At 36.5% G+C, this 21396-nt stretch overlaps 1 protein-coding gene across 1 annotated transcript in view; it reads left to right on the top strand.

Moving 5' to 3' along the window:
• LOC107695381 (contactin-associated protein-like 2) overlaps window positions 1-21396 on the top strand; it is a 409258-nt gene that overhangs the window by 163303 nt on the left and 224559 nt on the right. Inside the window, exon 3 of the mRNA XM_016495265.1 lies at window positions 6233-6426. Within this exon, the coding sequence (XP_016350751.1) occupies window positions 6233-6426 (194 nt within the window). The remainder of the gene's footprint in view (window positions 1-6232; window positions 6427-21396) is intronic.

The raw sequence follows: 21396 nt of genomic DNA, 5'->3' as shown, positions 1-21396 counted from the left end.
GACTTGAGTTGTTTTTTATTGGAAGCCCTAGTGGTGTGTGTCATTTTTCCCTCAGTTTCATCAGAGATTGGATTCTTATTACTGTAGGAAAGTCATAGGCCATGATGCATGTTAATGACGCCTTATCAGAGTTGAAGAGAGGTTATTCCTGTCACTTGTGTCATTCTTGCCCAGAATTCACATGCTGATATTCAGTTGCCATCGATCTTGCACAGTCTTATTTAGTCATTAGGACTGTTAATAATAGGGTGAAGTCTGGACCTTATCCTGTCGGTGGAGTATGACATTTTTATATATGATAGATGGGATTTTTTTCCCCCTTTTTTAATCAATATTATGAATAGCAATGACACTGCGGACCCTCTAATGAAATCCACATCCATACAGCACATGTTCCGCTGAAATCACATTCAATTTTTTATATATATATATATATATATATATATATATAAATATAATTACCTTTAGGACAATCACTGTGACCGTTTCCAATGTCACTGGACCAGAGGGCCGAGAAAAGATCGATTTGACAGCATTTTCGCATTAGAAGTGGCCGGTTGTGCCAGGGTGCAGATTTGCTGCGGGACCCTAGTTGATGATGTCACAGAGGAAGGCTCATTAGTTCTAGTTAGATGAGCAGCTTCATGAAGGACTATTGTAGGTAATGTCCATATGCCAGCATCCAATATTCTATCTCCACCATTGATGCATTATTTAGCCTTACTAATGTATTTGAAAGATTTGCAGGCTGAAAATAGAAGAGAAAAGAGAGAGAGTGAGCATAAAATCAATAGAAAGCAGGATTGGTATTTATTTGCTTTGATGGGTGACAGTTATAGTGATATCATCCTGTATTCTTAATGCATGCATTGTATCATAACAGGGTACAATCTATGTAGTTCTATCATTCTATCGTTCTATCTGTCATTCTGTCATTATATATATCTGTCTATCTTTCTGTCTGTCTGTCTGTCTGTCTATCTGTCTGTCCGTCTGTCATTCTATATATTGTTCTTTCATTCTATCGTTCTATCTATATATTTTGTCATCCATTCATCTATCTGTCTGTCTGTTGTTCTATGTATCTTTCTATCATTCTATTGTTAGATCTGTTTATTTTTTTGTCTGTCCATCCTGTTCTGTCGTTCTATCAATGTCTATCTAGCTAATGTCTAAATCTATCTATCTGTCTGTCTATCTATCCATCAGTCTGTCTGTCTGTCCATCCGTTCGTCATTCTATATATTGTTCTATCATTCTATCGTTCTATCTATCTCTGTTTTGTCCATCCATCCATCTGTCTGTTGTTCTATGTATCTTTCTATCATTCTATTGTTATATCTATCTGTCCATCTTTCCTGTTCTGTCTGTCTGTCTGTCTGTCTGGCTTTCCAACTATACATTAATTGTTTCATCTATAATTCCATCTTTCTGTCTCTGTCTTGAAAATGGGAAATCATAGCAAATAATAAGATGTTAATAAGATGTTGTTATAATAAAAGCATAAAAAAGTAATATTATATAATTTGAACAGAGACTGTATGCAGAAACTTAACACCTCAAAATTATACAATAAGAATAACTAATTAATTAAATAATTAGCCTAAGTAATAGTTATACACAGATAGCACACCCAAGTTCAACAGAATTAGGGTTGTACTAGTTGTGTAGATTGTTTCTGCCATTTATAGTCTATACAGGATGGGCCAGACCTTGGATTTATGCTGCTTTCATGTGTTATGAAGTATAGCAGTGGACCTATATGACCCCATTTCCCCCTCTTCAAGAACAAAGGTTAAAACTCTGGCTATGTGTTCATCCTGTTAGATCTTTAAAAGCATAGTGGTTTAATATGCATTTCTGACACAGCTCAAGCAACATTTTTCACTCAGTCTCCTAAAGACCTTGACACTATGAAACACATCCATCACTTCACGTTTTACATATGGATTTACATCAGAAAATGGCCTGTTGAAGGTCAGCTGTAATCACGCCGCTCTGGAGTGTGAGATGCACACAGCCATTTCACGGTCTGCCCTCAGCATCACCTCAAATCCAGACATCATATTTGAGACTTGCTTAGGCTTCCTCCGCTCTCATCCGGCAGGAGGGGTATCTGTTTAGCAGCAGTTCATCTGTGAGATGAATCTGAGGGAAAGGTCAAATCTTGCTTCATCAGAAACCTGTTTGGCCCTCACAGCTGGAGATGGGAAGGGACAGACGGCTGTTCTGGCAGGTATGTGAGAAACAAAATAGCCTGTTGGAAACTAATGAGAGGGAGAGGTGGGAAAACTGAGGTGAATGACAGAGGGGAAGGAAGGTTCATTCCCCCAGTGCTCAGTCATGTACCCCAAGCTCAGCTGAATACCAATGTGTCCATGCATGAGATTGAGGGACTAATATTAGGAATGTGAGCAGTGATCCATGTCCTTTATTTCCCTTTCTCTTTCTTTCTAGATTTTTCTACTTTTGCATTCTTAAAAGTTTCCTGAGTGAATTAAATCTTTCTCTATTTTATATATTTTATACATTATGAATACACTGTAAAAAAATATATATATATATAATCTACAGTAACATATACATATGGTAACATCCAACATTGGGGTATTTTATAAAAGCTACACACATTTAATTTTCAATATTCAATATTCAAACAATATATATACACAATATACAATATATATACAATATATAATACACATCGAGGAATAGTTTAAAAGACTAACACAGAGGACGACCTTTTCCACCTGAAGTGTTGTCATTTTTACTGTTATTAACTGTGCTAAATATAGGGCAGTCTTGTACAGGCCATCAGGAGCATCCTGAAAAGAGAAATCCTGGTGTCCTGCTGATTGTTTGTGTCTATTTATTTTATTCGTTATTACTTAATTTTTATTGTATGTCTGATGCATCTACATGATTTGGGGATTTGCCATTCGATAATGAATTGAAATCAATCATAGTACTCTTGAATTGGTGCACTATAGCTACAGTATATAGCTTGTACAATCGCCTTCGGCGAACTGCCTTTACTGTAATGAACAGAGTTAATAACTGCTAGATTTAAGGGTATTTTAAGGCAACGAAAAGTGGTATTAAGCGCGGAAGCGCAGGCGGTTGCCGTGGTAACAAAGAATACTCGCTTGTTTGTTATTCTGCACCTGATGCGATTACTGTATAAATAGTGTATTGTGAGAGCTAAAAACCTAACAAAATTAAAGAAATGTTGCTTACATTTTTATTTATTTATTTATTTATTTTTGCTAGAGGTTAGATTTCATTTATTCAAATTATTCTGAAGTCACACTATAGCAAAAATATCTATTGATAAAGTATATGAAAAAAAAATATATATTTTTTTGCTTTTGCTTTTCATGGTCTGAAAACTGAATTGTGAGGCGTTACACAGACCACCAAAGTTTTTATTTTGCAATCCTGAGTTTATATCTTGCAATTCTGAGAAAAAGGTCAGAATTGCAAGATATAAACTCAGGATTGCAAAATAGAAACTTGGAATTCCGAGAAAGTTAGATTTGCAAGATATAAACTCAGAATTCTGACTGACATTCTCAGAATTCTAAGATTACATTTTCCATACGTATTTTAATTCTAAGTTTATATCTCAAAATTCTGTTTTTTTTCCACCATGGAATAAAAAAAGGTAATTGCGACTTTTTATCGCAATTTGAGTTTAAATCTCACAATTCAGAATTTCAAAATTCAAATCTCTTTTCTTCTCAGAATAGCGAGTTTATGTCTTGAAATAAAAAAAAAGGATACTGTAAACTCAGAAAAAATTGTGACCATTTTTATCCTGTGGCAGAAACAAGCTATCACATAAAACAATTATTTTACTATTTTTTATTCTATTTTTGATCAAATCAACATAGCCTTGATGAGCATAAGAAACAAAAACATTTTTAAAAAATTGTGCCGACTGTGTATAAATATGAATTTTCATGAGGTTAATTCTGAAAGTTTTTCATTTTCATGTTGAATCTCTTTTTCTGTTCAATAGAACAAAGAAAGTCATACGGAGATCTTTCATTTTTTTGATGAACACTTTCTTTCATTTCTAATTGGTGCTGAAGTTTGAGAGTATATATTTTTTACTTGACTGAAAATGTATTACTGAGGCAGAGCTTCAAGCATGAAAATGATAAAACTGTAATGACTGAATTTTAATTATGAGGTCAAACAGATCACTCTGTGATTAATGTGCAGCACACTCTCATTGATACTGTCCTGCCTGTAGCGTCGCTTTGCCGACAGCTGTCTGTATCTCCTTCATCTTGTATTAGAAACCAATATTGCAAACATAATGTCTGCATTTGAACATCAATATTTGAATCCAGAAATTATCAAATAGATTAACTTTGTCAAGTGACTGAAATCGTAAGACAATACAAAAACAAATCACCAAAACGGGCATAACAAATCACATTCCGAGTCTCTCTCTTTTTCTCAATAAAATCCTTGTTATCCCTGCAACTGATTCCTCTTCCTTTACCACCCCTGACACTTTTAGTGTCAGCATGTTAGCAGATGGTAAACTATTCAAAAATTATGCCATGTGATTTATCATCGCCTAGGTGCATTATCATCACAAAATCCTACATGCTACATCTATAAGGCTGCGCAGGGTTCAGGCAGGGTTTAGACCAACATAATGCAATTTATTTTTCATCTGTTCAGTTCTGTCTTCTGCTGTTTTATCAGAGTCATCGAGTGTTTTTTATTTATTTAGTCTGGACCGTAACAACTCCAGGAGCTGTTGTCTTCTGCTACCTGTCTTATTCCTCTCTTTCTGGGCTGCCGGTGTCCTTCCAGTGCCCTTCTTCTGCTCTCTTTATCTCCTCAGAACATCTGCCTCGGTGGCAGGTTGCAGGTGGCAGTGGAGTCGATGTCCCCTGGCTCTCTTACACTCTCTTAAGCTTCTGTCTTGTACTGATCCCCGGACACCCTAAACTGCTGACCCTCACTTTATGTCCTCGCTCTGACTCTCCCTTTGCCTGCTGCAGTGTGTCGCTGGCCAGGACCATTCTGTCTTATGTTTGCAATGAAGATAGTTAGGAACTAAATGGACTTAATTTACTTCTAAATATCAACTTTGCATTTATGCACACATTTTAAAAAGTCATGGTTAAATAATATTTCTGCTGTTAATAATTTAACAATTAAGGCTGGATTGGAAATTATGCACAATAACAATATTCTGCTCATAATTCAGAATATTAAAAAAAAAAAAAACTTTTCTTCATACTTTGCGTCTCTCATTTTAGTTATTCGATACTGTTACCTTCTTGGTATCTTGATTGCAAATAAAATAAAACTTTATTAGGGGCAATATTTATTGGTTTTCTGTTAAATGACCCCACAGCTGTGGGACAGTCACAAATTTAAAAAAAAAGATCATCCATCATATGTGCACAAATATTAAAAGTTTTTTAAAATGTTTATTTCACTCTTTTAAGTTGTCATAGTTTTATCATGTAATATGATATAAGTCATATGTTTTATGATGGATTTTCATAGTTTATGATTGGTTTGGGGCAAGCATTAAAAAAAATCTATATGTAAAAGATTATATTGAAAAAAAAATCTCATGTGAACTAAAAATAAGTCAAAATCTGTTAGTAAAAAATCAACCCTTGGGACATAAAAGTGCCAGAAGATGAAAAATTAGCAACAAGGTTTGAGGTATTTTGAGAGAAACAGGATATTCAAAGAGAAAAATGTTTGAATTGGATTTGATTGGATTGTGAGAAGTAGGTATTACGTGCCAGAATGGAGACATGTGGTTGAAAGGGAGAGGCTGAAAAGGGATCGTTTCTTTAATATTAATGGTTAGATTTACGACATTTAATGATCCTTCAAATATGCCTTTAACAAATGTCCAAAAGACTCCAGCTAAAAGCACAGATAAAACATCTGTAGGACAATCTGTTCTTAGACTTCCAAGAGAAGCAAAAACAGAAAAATACAGATGCTCCTCTTGAACAACACCATTAAAGCTGATCTTTGTTAAATTACAAAACTCTTGTAGATTATCCTGTAGAGTATGACGTTCAATTTGTACTCTTAAAAAACCTTTTAAGAGCAAACATAACATTTACAAAAAATCAACAACATTTGTTGCTGTTCTGTTTTTCTCTAGCCCCTCTGTGACACAAGCACAAAGACTTTAGATCAATACAACAAGATAGTAAGTGTTGTGCACTTTCTCTAGGTGCTGGGGGCTGGTCTCCGCTGGACAGTGATCATTACCAGTGGCTGCAGGTCGACCTGGGAAGCAGAAAACAGGTCACAGTCATCGCCACGCAGGGTCGATATAGCAGCTCTGATTGGACAACACGCTACCGGCTGCTCTATAGTGATACAGGCAGGAACTGGAAACCATACCATCAAGACGGCAACATCTGGGTGAGTATCATAATAATGCATAAGCTGTAATATTTACTGTAGGACTTTATTCTTTATTCATTAGGTTTTTCTCTTCAACAATATACAGGTGCATCTCAATAAATTAGAATGTCGTGGAAAAAAAACAACAGGCCAATCAGAAGAGAGGCTCATGAATATTAATTAGACAGGCCAAAATCGACCTGTTCTCAGCAGAGCTCCTGAGAAAGGAGCTGTAAAAATATATTGAGATGGTTTTTGGTACTTATACCGCAAATATATATTCTTAAGGACATCAAAACCTAAAATAAAACTCCAGAAAGGTGTAAAATATGGGACCTTTAATTATTGATTAAAGGGTTTTATCTATATTTCACATGCTCTTCTTCATTCTAGTGTTCTTGTACTTTATACTGACACCTAGTGGTGTGGATGCATGAGGTTGGTTTACTGATGGCTACTGCTTTACACCAGAGGTGTTTGATTGTCTTTGGTTTGGTCTTTTCTGTTTGAATTTCTCACCATTTTATTGTTTTGTTTATATGAGCTTAAATGATGGAAACCTTGCATGCTGGCTAAAACACTATAATGTAAGTAGCAGTAACTTGGCCAATCTTAAAACACACCACCTTGTATAGTGTCCCAACATGGCAGCTCCCATGGATTGGTGACCCACTTCATGTAGTATGAAACAGCTTTTTCTAGAAGACCAGTGTCATCATCTTATGTGAGTGTACATCATTTTAATCAGATTTCTTATTCATATTTTAATCTAATTGCTTCTCAGTTGTTTACACATTAAGCTTTTTTTTTTTTTTTAATTAGGAAATGACATCTTTAATGTGTGTAATGTTATGACTTAAATTAGAAAATGACATTAAACATCAAGATTGTCCCTTTACATATTCATAAGGCGTGGTGGTTGTGGTAGCAGGATGTTAGCCTACCTCTTTCAAACACTGAGCTCACCAAGGACAGCTGAAGATCAATGAGTCAAGAGGCTGCCTTGATTTCTTCCTGGCTGCTTTAATCAACAGTAAGCAATCAAGGAAGCACTTAGATCCAGAGAAAGACACTGACCACTGTGTTCAGTACTCACAGCAGTGAGGAGTGGAATTATTGCTGGACCCACCAGCAATACACACAGGGTGGTCTCAAAGGAGAAACTTCATTGTCTTTTATCCTGCACCACCAAAATGTTGCTCCTGGACATCCTCAGCTCTCTTCAGAAGATGAATCATTTGATCTGTCCAAGTTAGACTCTAGTCCAAGGGACAAGACTTCAGACTAGGCGAAAACAGCTTTAAACTTTTAAAATCAAGTCCTAAGGTCTCACTTCCATTTCTATGATGGTTAGAAAATCGGTTACAGTGGAATGGACAATTGATGTATTTAATGTTACTTTTAATAGTTATTTTTATAATAAATAACATTAAATTAATGTTATTTATTTTATTTTTTAATGGCTACAACAGCTAATCAGTAAACTCAATAATAATCCAAAATTATAATCGACAAGTCTTGAAATTGTTTTTTTTTTTTTTTATTGTGGGCAAGTTTTAGAATGTGATATTAATATATAGCCATAATTATATTTTATGTACGTGCATAGTTCACATAGATGAACTATGCATAGTTCACATAGATATAAAAAATATATTTTTTATATATTTCATTAATTAAACACATACTTGACAGATTAATCGATCATCAAAATAATTGATAGTTGCAGCACTAGTATTTACAAGCTTATGCTGAGTTTTTCAGGGAATGGCATAAATCTGTTATAAAGTTTGTTCCTCACAAAAAGCTGTGGCTTCTGAAAACTGTATAAATCAATGTGCTTGTGTCATTTTTCAAAACTGACAGTAAAAAAAGTATATGGAAAATAACAGCTCAGACTTCCTTTTTGTCCCACGGAAGACAGAAAATATTACAGGATTCGAACCACATGATGACAGATTTAGCATTTTCACCCTAAATGTTAGCCTTGGGTGATTTGATCCTCTTGAATATGATGCTTGAATGACATTTTTGGAAAGTCATGCGATTTAAGAGTGACATTTCGGTGGTGCATGATAAAAGACTCTAGAGCGGCGTTTCCATGTGAGAGCGTGTTGGATCCACTTACTACATTCCCAACAACCTCTGATTTGCCACTTTACATCACTTTTAGTGTTTTGATGAGTGTTCTTCTGGCTGCTTTTGTCTTTCAATAAGAAGCCTTTATATGGGGAGTGAATGAGGCAAAGCTGAGGTCATTAGCCAATTTTTTTATCTATATTTTTTTTGGGGGGGGAAACTATGGTGCATCAAAATGTTTATAAATTAGTTGATGGAAATGCTAATTATCAATCACTATTTTGCTTTTTCTGTGTAACTTTAACGCACAAATTGTCAGTAATTATTTAAATTGTTTAAATTAATTTAACAAAAAAAAATTTTTGGAAGAATGTTCAGCAGTAATACACTGTCAGTTTTAATTGTGGCCTTAAAATATGCTCTGTATTTTAACAGTTCATTGCATGTAATTTTATGAACCTGTAATTTACTGTAATTTGATAGAGTCCATCTGAAAACTTTGCTGTCAGACTTTTTACCCTTTTTTTAACCTTTTTTTTTGTATGTCAGTACCTCAAAAAACGCTAGTTTGGAAACACTGTTTAATGAATAATTATCAACAGTAATATACTGTATCAAAAGCTATATACTTCAGTATACTTTAATTAATTGTGACCTTAACATGCTCTGTATTTTTAGTTCATTGTAATTTTGATGGAATCCGTGTTGATTCAAATGACTCCAAATGCCGAACAAATAGTTTGGAAACACTTTGTTGTGAAAAAGGACTTGAATGCAAATGAATGTAGTGTCACATGACAGAATTACACGTCCCTATGTAGGTCCCATTAAGGCTCTGTTTCTCGGAAATTGATGCTTTATTCAAAATTTGCGTGGAAAGTGTTGCAGCTGTCATGAAAATACAAACTGACATCACAGGTACCACCACCACTTCAGCTCTGAGGTGTTTCCTGTCATTAACCATCCTTACATTGCTTTGCAGTCACTTTTGAACTCTTTTGGTTTTCAGTTGGAAAAGGAAGTGAAGCTATTTTCCTTTCTGCTTTCTGAAGTGAGGAGCCCTTGGATTCCAGTTCGTCTCTAGAACATTTACAGGTCATGATGCATTACTGTTTAATGCAGGCTAGATCGATAGTATTCTAACATTAAGAAGACTAAAGTGGGAATTACGGATCGTTCCAGTTGCTACAGCAGTATAATATTGGCCATTCGGCATCAGTGAACTGCTGCCTACAAAACTGACAAAAGTAAATGGGCAAAAAAACAAAAAAGGGCGAATAAACAGCCCTGCTAAATTAGCTTGATTGAGGGGCATATGTTTTTACATTCGGTTTGAAATCTGATTGCATGCCCCCTCTTGAAGAAATTCACCACTCAAGGATAACCAGTCTCCCAATCATGGTTTCAGTATTAAAGCAGCAATCAAAAGTAGACTTTCGCAACATCCAGCGTCCAATTGATTTATATGCAGTTCATCTTTTTTTTTATTCCTGAATAATTTTCATCACATTTTGTGCTCTGCCTTTAATTATTTTTCTTTGACCGGCTTATATGCTTGAATATTAATTAAGACCTTTCGTGTTGCTAATGAATAATGGTTAGTTGTTGTGCTTTTATATGCCATGTGCAGCATCTTTAACATTCTGTTTTGGTTTGTGGACTTTAAATGCATTTTGAATTTTTTTTTTCAGACATTTTTCAATCATACTGTCACTATTTTTCCTCCAAATAAGTTCAGTTCCGGATAAATGGCAGTTCGGATTAAGGATATATGACAATGAGAAGAGATAGGAAGAGTGTATACTAGCATTTAAAGTAAAAGTCATATCAGAAAAATGACAAACCACTATGTATTGTGGTGACGTATGATGTCCTTAGCCTTTAACGCTAAGCTATGTTCACATCATCAGTGAAGGTGCTCTTTGTCCCTGCAATACATCTAATATTGTGACTTTACTTTATCCCTGATGTAAGATGAATGAGACGACAGCGATTTCCGTTTACCCCCGATTCTTAAATGTGACGTTTTGGCAGTGGAGCCAGTTTGGGATTTATGACATGTCAGATTTGCAGTATTGCTCAGAATAAAATGTTTGCTTTGTGACCATGTAATTTATTTGTACTGCCATGTTGTTGTGTTCATCAGGGAAAGGAGAAGACATTCCTGACATGGTTGTTTATCTAGGTCAGACTTAGTTAGGGAATAATAATTTACCTCAGAATGTACAAAAGATGAGCGAATGTATTTCTTTATGAAAACCCATTATGTCGTGAATGGCATGGAATGGTAATTTGTCTTTGCTTCAGTTGTGTTTTGAAATGTGTTTGTGCTGGTTGAGCACATCTCTGCCCATATCAGACAATGACTTAATGCTTGCCTGGTGTTAGATTTCCTATGTAGCGCTCTAGACTTTTGACAAAGGACTGGCTTATAAATAGAGGTGGGTAATGAATCATGCTAGTCAGCTATTCAACTGGTCATCCAGCAACTCACTTGTTAAATAGCAAGTTATGTATTTATTTGTTTACTACTAAAGACTATATATTTATATATTTAGCTGTGATATTTTTATTGGCAGTGCTGTTATCAGCATGCATTTAATTAGTGTTTTGGTCTGTTTTCATGGTAAAATCCTGATGGGGAAGTTCTGTCTTTAATTGTTTAAAATAAGTTTGCGGTCAGTATTAAAAAAAATTTTTTGGAAGTAATTAATGCTTTTATTCAGCAAGAATGCATTCAATTGATCAAAAGTGACAGTCAATGTTACAGAAAATTTCAATTTCAAATAAATGCTGTTCTTTTGAACTTTCTACTCAAGTAATCCTAAAAAATGTATCACCTTTTTCCACAAAAATATTAAATAGCACAGCTGTTTTCAACATTGATAAGAGCAGCAAATCAGCATATTAGAATGATTTCTGAAGAATGATGTGACACTGAAGACTGGAGTAATGGCTGCTAAAAATTCAGCTTTGCTGTCACAGGAATAAATTACATAATAAATATATTAAAATATAAATAAGTTATTTTAAATTGTAATAATAGTTCACAATATTGCTCTTTTTATTGTATTTTTAATCATATAAATGCAGCCTTGGTGAGCATAAGAGACATCTTTTGAAAACATTCAAAAATCTTACAGATCCAAAACTTTTGAACAGTAGTGTATTTACAATTTTAGCTGTGATATTTTTAGCAGCGGTGCTGTAATTAGGATGCTAACAACTGTAGTTAGTGTTTTGGATGGCTTTCATGTTAAAACCCTTTTGGTGAATTTTTTTAATGACTAAAATTTAACTCCTTTCATGGACTCTTTTACAGTCATACACATTCAGACTGTCAACAAGTCAAGTCAGTAATTAGACTAATTAGTCTATTGAACATAACCAAAAATTGACTCAAGTGAAATTACTAAAGTGAAGTGTTTGAGACTGTTATATCGCTTTACATTCTGTTGCCATTTATTAGGATTTTATGTGCAAAAACAGATGTATTTTTACTCTGTGATGCCTAGACTTATGTATGTTCAAGGCTGAAGTCTAGTTGATCAGATTTGTCTAAACACCTCCACACCAATTATCTCACAGTCTTTCAATCTCTTTCTCAAGTAGGAATTTATTCTTGACTGAGATTGGCAGACTGTGAAATAATTATTGTGGTCTTTTTTAAATATGGAAAGATGCATTTAGTATCAATTAAACTTACTAAAAGAAGTGTACTTCTGATTCAAAGACAACCAAAGAATGAAACCGATTCAGTGAATTTTACTTTGTAGACTTGATTGATTATGCCTGCAGAGACCTTTGTGCATAACGTCTAAACTTTATGCCAATCAAATACATGTGAAAGCAAATGCTGCTGAAATCCTTCTTATCCAAACGTCTTTGAAATTGATCGATAAGAGATTATGTATTCCATTTCATAGCTGATTGACTAACAGAAAGCAATACAATCCCAGCTATGACTTTTGTGTTGTGTGCTGAATCTTAAATGAAAGCGTGCCTGCCGTTGAAATGATCTACAGTATATATCAAATGTAAATTTATTTGTGCATGAAACCCTGAGCTAATTCCATCTGATCTCACAGGCACTTACCTGAAAACAATTAGACACTCTATTTAACTGCACCTGTCCTGGTTTATTTTTAAACTGACTTCAATTACTTCATGATTACTTGTGAGCAGACAGATGTACAGTAATCTTCAAACCTTTATGCCACAGATCACCATACCTCACTGTGTCTTTTTTACTTTATAAGTACGCCTCACCTTGTTCTTTTTAACTCCATAGCCCAGGGTTCAGTGCTGTACATATACTATTAATCTTCAATGTTGCCCAACTGGAATTTACTGTTCTGACTTAAAGGAGTAGTTCACTTTCAGAAGGAAAATTCTGTCACCATTTACTCCCCCCCCCGTATGAAAAAAACTCATACAGGTTTGGAACAAGTGGGGGGTGAGTAAATGGTGACAGAATTTTCATTCTGAAAGTGAACTACTCCTTTAATGCTGTCTTGCTTACCTTTTGAAAATAATGTGATTTATGGATTTATATGGAGAGTATTTGCATACTCTGTGGATGACAATATACTTTTAGCCTTGAGTTCTCTTTCGTAAAGAGTCAAATTTGACCATGCAACACCAATGTCAACATGCAATTTCCCAAATAATGATTTAGATCTGTTTTGTTTAATAGCGCTGTCTTTTTTGATATATATACTAGGGAAGCATTGATGTTAGAATTCTGGCTGAAATCAATAAGCTGATAATTATTTTAATGTTCTGGATGACCACCAATGGATATACGATTTTAAAATATGTTATTGTTTTGTCTAAATAAAATGCAAATATATCACAAAAAAAAAATAAAAAAAATAAATCTAAGTTAAATGTTACAAGTAAATTTTGGCATCACAACATTTTGAGAAAACTAAACTTAGCATGAACACTTACTTTAAGATGAAACAGGGCATTAATGCTTATTCTAATTTTGAATTTTAAGTTGTGTTAACTAATCGCAGTGATAATTTTTTTATATACAAATTTAGACAAATTTGATCACTAATAATAATTTATTAGTGATAGTAGTGACAATTTTTATAGTAAATTGTTTATATAATGATACCGATAAATATAAATACATAACTTAAACATCAGCTGTAAACCAATATTGTGCATAACTGCATGTGCATCCCTAATATATACCTGGATTTCTGTTAAATGGTGGTGGTTCTTTTCTCATAGTTCATTGAGTGCTGAATAATGATGACCATAACTGATTGTCTTGTTACATGCTGTAATCTGGGCAAAAATTTGACTCCTACAAATTTCGTAAATATATACTACTGTTCATAAGTTTATATACTAAGTTTTGGGTTGTAAGATTTTTATATATTTTTTAAATATACTAATAAACTCACCAAAGCTGCATTTGTTTGATTAAAAATAAATTAAAAATATCAATACTGTGAAATATTGTTATAATTCAAAATAACTTATTTCTATTTTATTATATTTTAAAATGTAATTTAGTCCTGTGATGGAAAAGCAGCATTTTCAGCCGCCATTACTCCAGTCTTCAGTGTCACATGATCCTTCAGAAATCATTCTAATATGCTGATTTGGTGCTCAAGAAATATTTCTTATTATGTTTAAAATAATGGCTTAATATTTTTGTGGGAACCTTGAAACATTTTTTCTTTGATTAATAGAAATTGCAAAAGTACTGAATGTATTAACTTAGACATTTGTGGTTCCTAGTTTTAGGGGACAGTGTGAATCTATTTGTTCAACCCAGAGTTGTGTAAATGTGATTCTGCAGTTTCACCATCCTGTCGGTAAACAGAGACACTACAGTATTTTAAGTTCACAAAATGCTATTGTACACTGTCAGTGTTTAAAGGAGAAAGGAAAATGATTTGTATCTAAGAACAATGGCTTGGTTCATTGAAGAGTTGACAGAACCCTACAGTCTTGTGGAAGGTGCTCAGCATGCAAATTTCACTTAAACACCATATGATTTATTCCTGTTGATTGACCATGATGTGAAAGTAGTGGATTGGTTTCCCATTCGGCTGTGAGTTGGAACACTCAGGTGACATGACAGATGTCACATACAGTATATTGTCAGTGAAAAGTACAAGTTAACCTCCTCAGAGGCTTGACATTTCTCTGTGTTTTAGCCTCTAGCAGGTACCCTATTGTGTCACGACTAGACTGTGCCGTCTCTTACACTTCTTAAATGTTACCCAAGGAGGTACATAATAACAGGAGAAAGCTATCGGTTAGCATTCCTGCTCTCAATGGCAGCTTCTCGGCTGGTGCAGGAACCCGTGGAAGTATGTGATTTTTATCTGATGATGATGTAGATAAAATAAATAAATAATAAAGACATTTCCTTGTCACACCTCTGGACATTTTTCTTTTGTTTTCCCCCCTACCATTTCCTGACCACAAACTCGGAGTGCGACCTGTTCAGATTCCCCCCCCCCTTTTTGGAGGCTCATACATTACTGATACCCTTTCTCAGCCCCTGCAGTCAATGCTGAATGAGCTCCAAACCGCCGTCTCTTGTACTGAATAAACACATGCTGAATTCTTATATTCTCCCTCCTGTGTGGTCCGACAGCCCTGTATGTGGCATAATGGCGGCAAAACCTCTCCATCAATTCATTTGCTGAAACATGCATTTAGAAAGCCTATGAAGCGAGGCATACCCCTCGCTGTGGTGTGAAAAGACCTATAGTTGTTTTATTCACTGAGTTTTTGCCCATTATGCAGATCTCATTCTGACTGCTGGGTTCCCCTTCAGGAACTCGAGCTGCGTCGAGATTCGCTTTGGGAAGAGCTGCCCCGTGGCGTAAGGCAGATCAGCTGTTTGTTTGCTTTGGTCCGCCAAAGAAAGGATCTCCGGTGACCAAGCAGACTATGAGTAGGTGGGTGGTCGAGGCCATCTCACTAGCCTACGAGTCCTCTGGCCTCCCGTCCCCTATGGGGGTCAGAGCGCACTCAACCAGGAGTATGGCGGCCTCCAAGGCTTTCAAGTTGGGTGTGGCCTTACAGGACATTTGTGCTGCGGCGGGCTGGTCCTCTCCGCACACTTTTGTCCGCTTCTATAACCTAGACCTGGCATCTACCGCAGGTTCCCAAGTTCTCTCTTCGTGTTGTGCTCATCTGATACACACACAGGCAGGGACTTGGTAGTATGGCGCAGTGGGTATTCTCGTTCCCAAAGCGAATCTCGACGCAGCTCGAGTTCCTGAAGGGGAACGTCTCTAGGTTACGTATGTAACCATGGTTCCTCGAGGGAACGAGACGCTGCGTCTCTTTGCCATACTCCCTGCATCCCTCCAGGCGCTACTTCATCGAAGCTAACTTGTGCTCTGCAGGATGTGCTTTTATACTTCCTGGCACTCACGTCACCCCGCTCGTGACGTCTCGCTGCTCCATTGGACTGATTTTACACGTGCTTCAGAACGCGGTCACGCAGGGGCGTTCCCAAAGCGAATCTCGACGCAGCATCTCGTTCCCTCGGGGAACCATGGTTACATACGTAACCTAGAGACGTTTTTTCTCGGTTGACGTTCTGAGAGTTTTCACTATATTTCTGCTCTCTTCCAAAAAGACACCTCTTTTGTGTTAGGATTCATGGAAATAAGTTTCCATATTTACAACAGTATACTTCTTTTTTTTTTACTTGCATTAAATTAGGTGTTGCATTTTAAGCTTGGTCTAAAATAACGTGTAGTATCATATTCAAATGTTTACACTATTTTAATTTTGGATTTTGGAAGTCTCTTATGCTCATCATGGCTGTATTTATTTGATCAAAGAAACAGTAAAATCAGTAATATTGTGAAATATTATTACAATTTAAAAGAACGTCTCGGTTACGTATTGTAACCCTCGTTCCCTGAAGGAGGGAGCGGAGACGTCATGTCGGTGACCGACGATTTGGGAACCTTGCCACTTGGAACAGGAACGTTGCGGAAGCCCCATCCTTCCCAAAGGAGGTTTCGGAAGCACTTACACATATGGAAACCTTTTAGGTGCATATGGAATATTTAAAAGTGATTGCAACTCTCTTGGGAAATGGCAGAATGTCTGACTGGGAAACACTGGCTCTGAGGCTATACCGTGGACTTTACACATATGGGATCTGCTTAGGTCTCTACATATGGATCCCAGCCCTCTACCGGTTCTCCAGGATTCATCGAGTGAGGGCCTGGCACCGGACGTTCCTCCACGTCTGGCTGCCGAGGACTAAACCGAGACCTCTCTGTGCTTCTACCCGTTTGAGGTGAGAACACAGGAGGATACCGGTTCAACACGAAGGCTAGAGAACCTAGTGAATGTGTTGGGGGTTGCCCAGCCCGCAGCTCTACAAATGTCTGTCAGCGAGGCGCCACGAGCCAGCACCCAGGAGGATGCGACACTTCTAGTAGAGTGAGCTCGCAACCTGAGAGTGCAGGGCACACCCTGTGCTTGATAAGCCAGGGTGATGGCATCCACTATCCAGTGGGCCATCCTCTGCTTGGAGACTGCCTTCCCCTTCTGCCGGCCTCCGTAACAAACAAAGAGCTGTTCTGAGGTCCTGAAGCTTTGCGTCTGGTCCAAGTACAATCTTAAAGCGCGGATGGGACAAAGCAAAGCTAGGGCTGGGTCTGCCTCCTCCGGGGGCAGCGCTTGCTGGTTCACTACCTGATCCCTGAAGGGAGTAGCAGGAACGTTGGGCACATAGCCGGGCCGGGGCCTCAGGGTTACCTGGGAGTAGGGCTGGGCGATTTTTCCGATTTTGTTGATTAATTCGAATTTTATGTTTTGCCGCGAATTTTATTTTTTAGAAATCAAGGAATCGCAATTTTTAATAGAAATATTACCAAACGTTAGAATTAGACACTTTGACAATATGCCAATGATAACAGAAAAGAACGATCCAACCGCATGTCGGCGCACGTGATTAACCGCTCACGTGTCACGCACTCATACCGCGAGGCACCGTTCACACAGAATGCACTTTTGTACTGACAAAGATACAACATGGACAGTGGAATAGATAAAACATGCAAGAAGATGTGAGTGAGCTTCTTTTAATTTGAGCGCTGTGTTTTTATAATGCCATTTCATGCGTGAGATGCTGAAAGAGATAGAATCGTCGACTGAAAATGCGTGCTGGTCCCCTACCCTCTTGATGGAGGCCAGTGCAACCAGGAGCAGAGTCTTCATTGAAAGAAACTTTAGCTCGACTGATTGCAAAGGCTCAAATGGGACCCGCTGTAGTGCTTCAAGCACCAGAGACAGGTCCCAAGAAGGTATAGAAGGAGGTCGAGGAAGCATGTGAGGCAGCGGTCATGACCATCACCCACCACCAAGTAATGATCGCATCCAGAAACGCACGGGTGAAACAGCATCTATACCAAGACGCAACATCGTCTTTACAAAGATGCAGCGTCGAGTTGGCACAGACGCAACGTCGTCTTTAAAAAGACCCGCCCACCACTCTTTTAGTGAAAAAGGCTCTTTTAGTGTGTGCTGAAGCGCACAGGGGAAATGGCCGCCTGCAACACAAACGGGGTAGTGCAGCCTGATGTGTGCAACCCACTGGACACGGGAAAATGACCACCGCTGTAGCCACCGTTGTTCTGCCAACACAAGAAGCTCCCAGAGAGCACGCTGAACTCAAAGCTTGGCAGGAGCAGAACGATGATATCACTCGGCTCTGAAGCGAAAAGCTTAATATGCGGTGCATCTGCTTTGTCCTCGCGCTGCGATCAGTGGCAGCTGGATGCAATCATCGCATGCCAATGTGCATTGGCTCGTTTAGTTTACATTCGAAGTAGATTGGTCTCTCTGGCGAGATTCCCAGTTCATCGGTCACCGACGTGACGTCGAAAGTGTCCGACTGAAAGGGAACTGCTAAAATGACTGAATAAAAACTTCAAAAGAACAGCATTTATGTGCAATTGTTTTTAAAGTTTTGGAACATTATTAATGTCTGTCTTATTACTGTTACCTGTCACTTTTAATCAATTTAAAGCATCTTTGCTGAATGAAAGCATTCATTTCTTTAAAAAAATTAATTAATAAAAAAATCTTACTAACCCAAAACTTTTAAACTGTATTGTATATATTTACAGTAAGTTTGGGGTTGCTTGAGCCCCTGCCCTTTTTCAAAATTAATCAAAAGTGCCCCCTCAGACAAATAGCAATAATAATATTGTGATCAATAAAACTGACAACTGACTACAAAGCACTGCATAAAACTGTGCAGTGTTCAATTCATTTGTATTTATGTATATTGATACAACGTTTACTATTTCAAGAAACTATCATAGTTAATGAAGCCCAAGTGCCAGCTACAGGCCTATTATGTGAAGTGTAAGCTGGCGAAATGGTGACATGAAAGGACTTTTATATTATATTATTACTATTTTATTACCATTTTTGATAATTATGCAGCATTATGAAAGTCTCTTATGCTCATCAAGCCTGCATTTATTTGATCAAAAGTACAGAAAAACTAATATTGTGAAATATTATTAAAATTTAAAAGAATGTTTTTCTATTTTAATATACTTTAAAATATATTTTATTTCTGTGATCCAAAGCTGAATTTTCAGCATCATTACTCCAGTCTTCAGTGTCACATGATCCTTGAGAAACATCTCTGTTTTGAATAAGTGCTGTTATTGTTACCTTTTTATATATCAATGAACCCCCAAAAAGTATCACAGGTTCCCAAAAAAAAAAAATATATATATTAATTAATTAATCCCAAAAAAAAAAAATATAAATATTAATTAATTAATTAATTAATTAATTAATTAATTAATTAATTAATTAATTAATTAATTAATTAATTAATTAATTAATTAATTAATTAATTAATTAATTAATTAATTAATTAATTAATTAATTAATTAATTAATTAATTAATTAATTAATTAATATATTAATTAATTAATTAATTAATTAATTAATTAATTAATTAATTAATTAATTAATTAAAAAAACAAAAAAAACAGCACAACTGTTTTTCCAACATTGATAATAATCATCATATTAGAATGATTTCTGAAGGATCACGTGACACTGAAGACTGGAGTAATGATGCTGAAAATTCAGCTTTGCATCACAGAAATAAAATATATTTTAAAGTATATTCAAATTTTGATCAAAGAAATGCAGGCTTGATGACCATAATTGACTTCTTGCAAAAACATATAATAGTAATGTATCCAAACCTTTGATATATACAGTATACATACACACACACATATATATATATATATATGTGTGTGTGTGTGTGTGTGTGTGCCCCTGAAGAACTCTCTGCACATCCCTGACTACGGCAGATTAATCAGAGTCAGACACCTGATATATTTGCATCATTAGTGCCACATATTCTGTCAGGGTTTTTCAAAGGTTTTTTTATTTTTTATTTTTTTGTATTTTATTGTGTCTATACCAATAATCTATATTATATTGATAAAAAAAAAAAAAAACTTAGTCCTGGGGTACTCAACAGACGGCACACCTGCATTAATTTTGTGGCCCGCGTCATGCTGAAGATAAATGTATTTTTATTGTAATTTGCGCTCAATAGTAGCGCAAATATTAGGCAGTGTGACTTTGTTTGCGTAATTTAAATGCAGTTGATACTCCTGACACTTTGCAGAACTTAATACGCGCTGAGCATATTGAGCAGGTTCTGACTAAAGTTGAAGTAACGTTAGTAGTAGCAGTACTACTACTAATAATAACTTTTTGTAGCAATACTTTGTGTATTTTATTAATAGGTAGTTATCAGTACAAAGCAAAATGCTGACTTTTTTTTGTTCAAGTATCTATATTAGTTTAGTTCAAGTACTGTAGGTAGGTATATTAACAGTAAATTACTCAATTACATGAAATATGCAGTTATAAGTTCTGAAATATACAGGCACTAATATGCCATCCCATAATGCCAGAAACATTGTCACCATTTTTTTATTATGGTGAATTTCTAGCGCTTTACTACTACTACTTTACTATTAAAAAAATTATAATTAATATTTTTTATTTTTTCCCCCCACAATTCCGATTTTTCTTCTTTCTCTGGCGATTTTCTTCCGATTTTTCTTCGCCACTCCTTTGTTGCCTTGGTGGTATTGGGTCATTGTCATGCTGGAAGACCCATCCATGACCCATCTTGTTCTGGCTCCATGACCCCAGTGTTCTGGCTGAGGGAAGGAGGTTGTCGTCCAAGATTTTACAGTACATGGCCCCGTCCATTTGCCCCGTGAATCCGTCCTGTACCCTTAGCAGAAAAACAGCCCCAAAGCATAATGTTTCCACCTCCGTGCTTGACTGTAGGGATGGTGTTCTTGGGGTCATAGTCAGCATTTCTCTCCCTCCAAACACGGCGAGTCGAGTTAATGTCAAAGAGCTCAATTTTGGTCTCATCTGACCACAGCACTTTCTCCCAAGCCTTCTCTGAATCATTTAGATGTTCATTGGCAAACTTTAAACAGGCCTGTACATGTGCCTTCTTGAGCAGGGGGACCTTGCGGGTGCTGCAGGATTTCAGTCCATTGTGGCGTAGTGTGTTACCAATGGTTTGCTTGGTGACTGTGGTCCCAACTGCCTTAAGATCATTAACAAGCTCCTCCCGTGTAGTTCGGGGCTGATCCCTCACCTTTCTCATGATCATTCTTACCCCATGAGGCGAGATCTTGCACGGAGCTCCAGACCAAGGCTGATTGATGGTTGTTTTGTATTTCTTCCATTTCCGAATAATCGCACCAACAGTTGTCTCCTTCTCATTACAAATTCAAGCCTTGTACAGATCTACAATCTTGTCTCTGACATCCTTTGACAACTCGTTGGTCTTGCCCATGGTGGTGGGAGAGGTTGGAATAGAAGATACAG

This window comes from Sinocyclocheilus anshuiensis, unplaced genomic scaffold, assembly GCF_001515605.1.
Source record: "Sinocyclocheilus anshuiensis isolate Anshui unplaced genomic scaffold, SAMN03320099.WGS_v1.1 scaffold110, whole genome shotgun sequence".
Taxonomy (NCBI): Eukaryota; Metazoa; Chordata; class Actinopteri; order Cypriniformes; family Cyprinidae; genus Sinocyclocheilus; species Sinocyclocheilus anshuiensis.
This window is presented reverse-complemented; position numbering and strand designations above follow the sequence as displayed.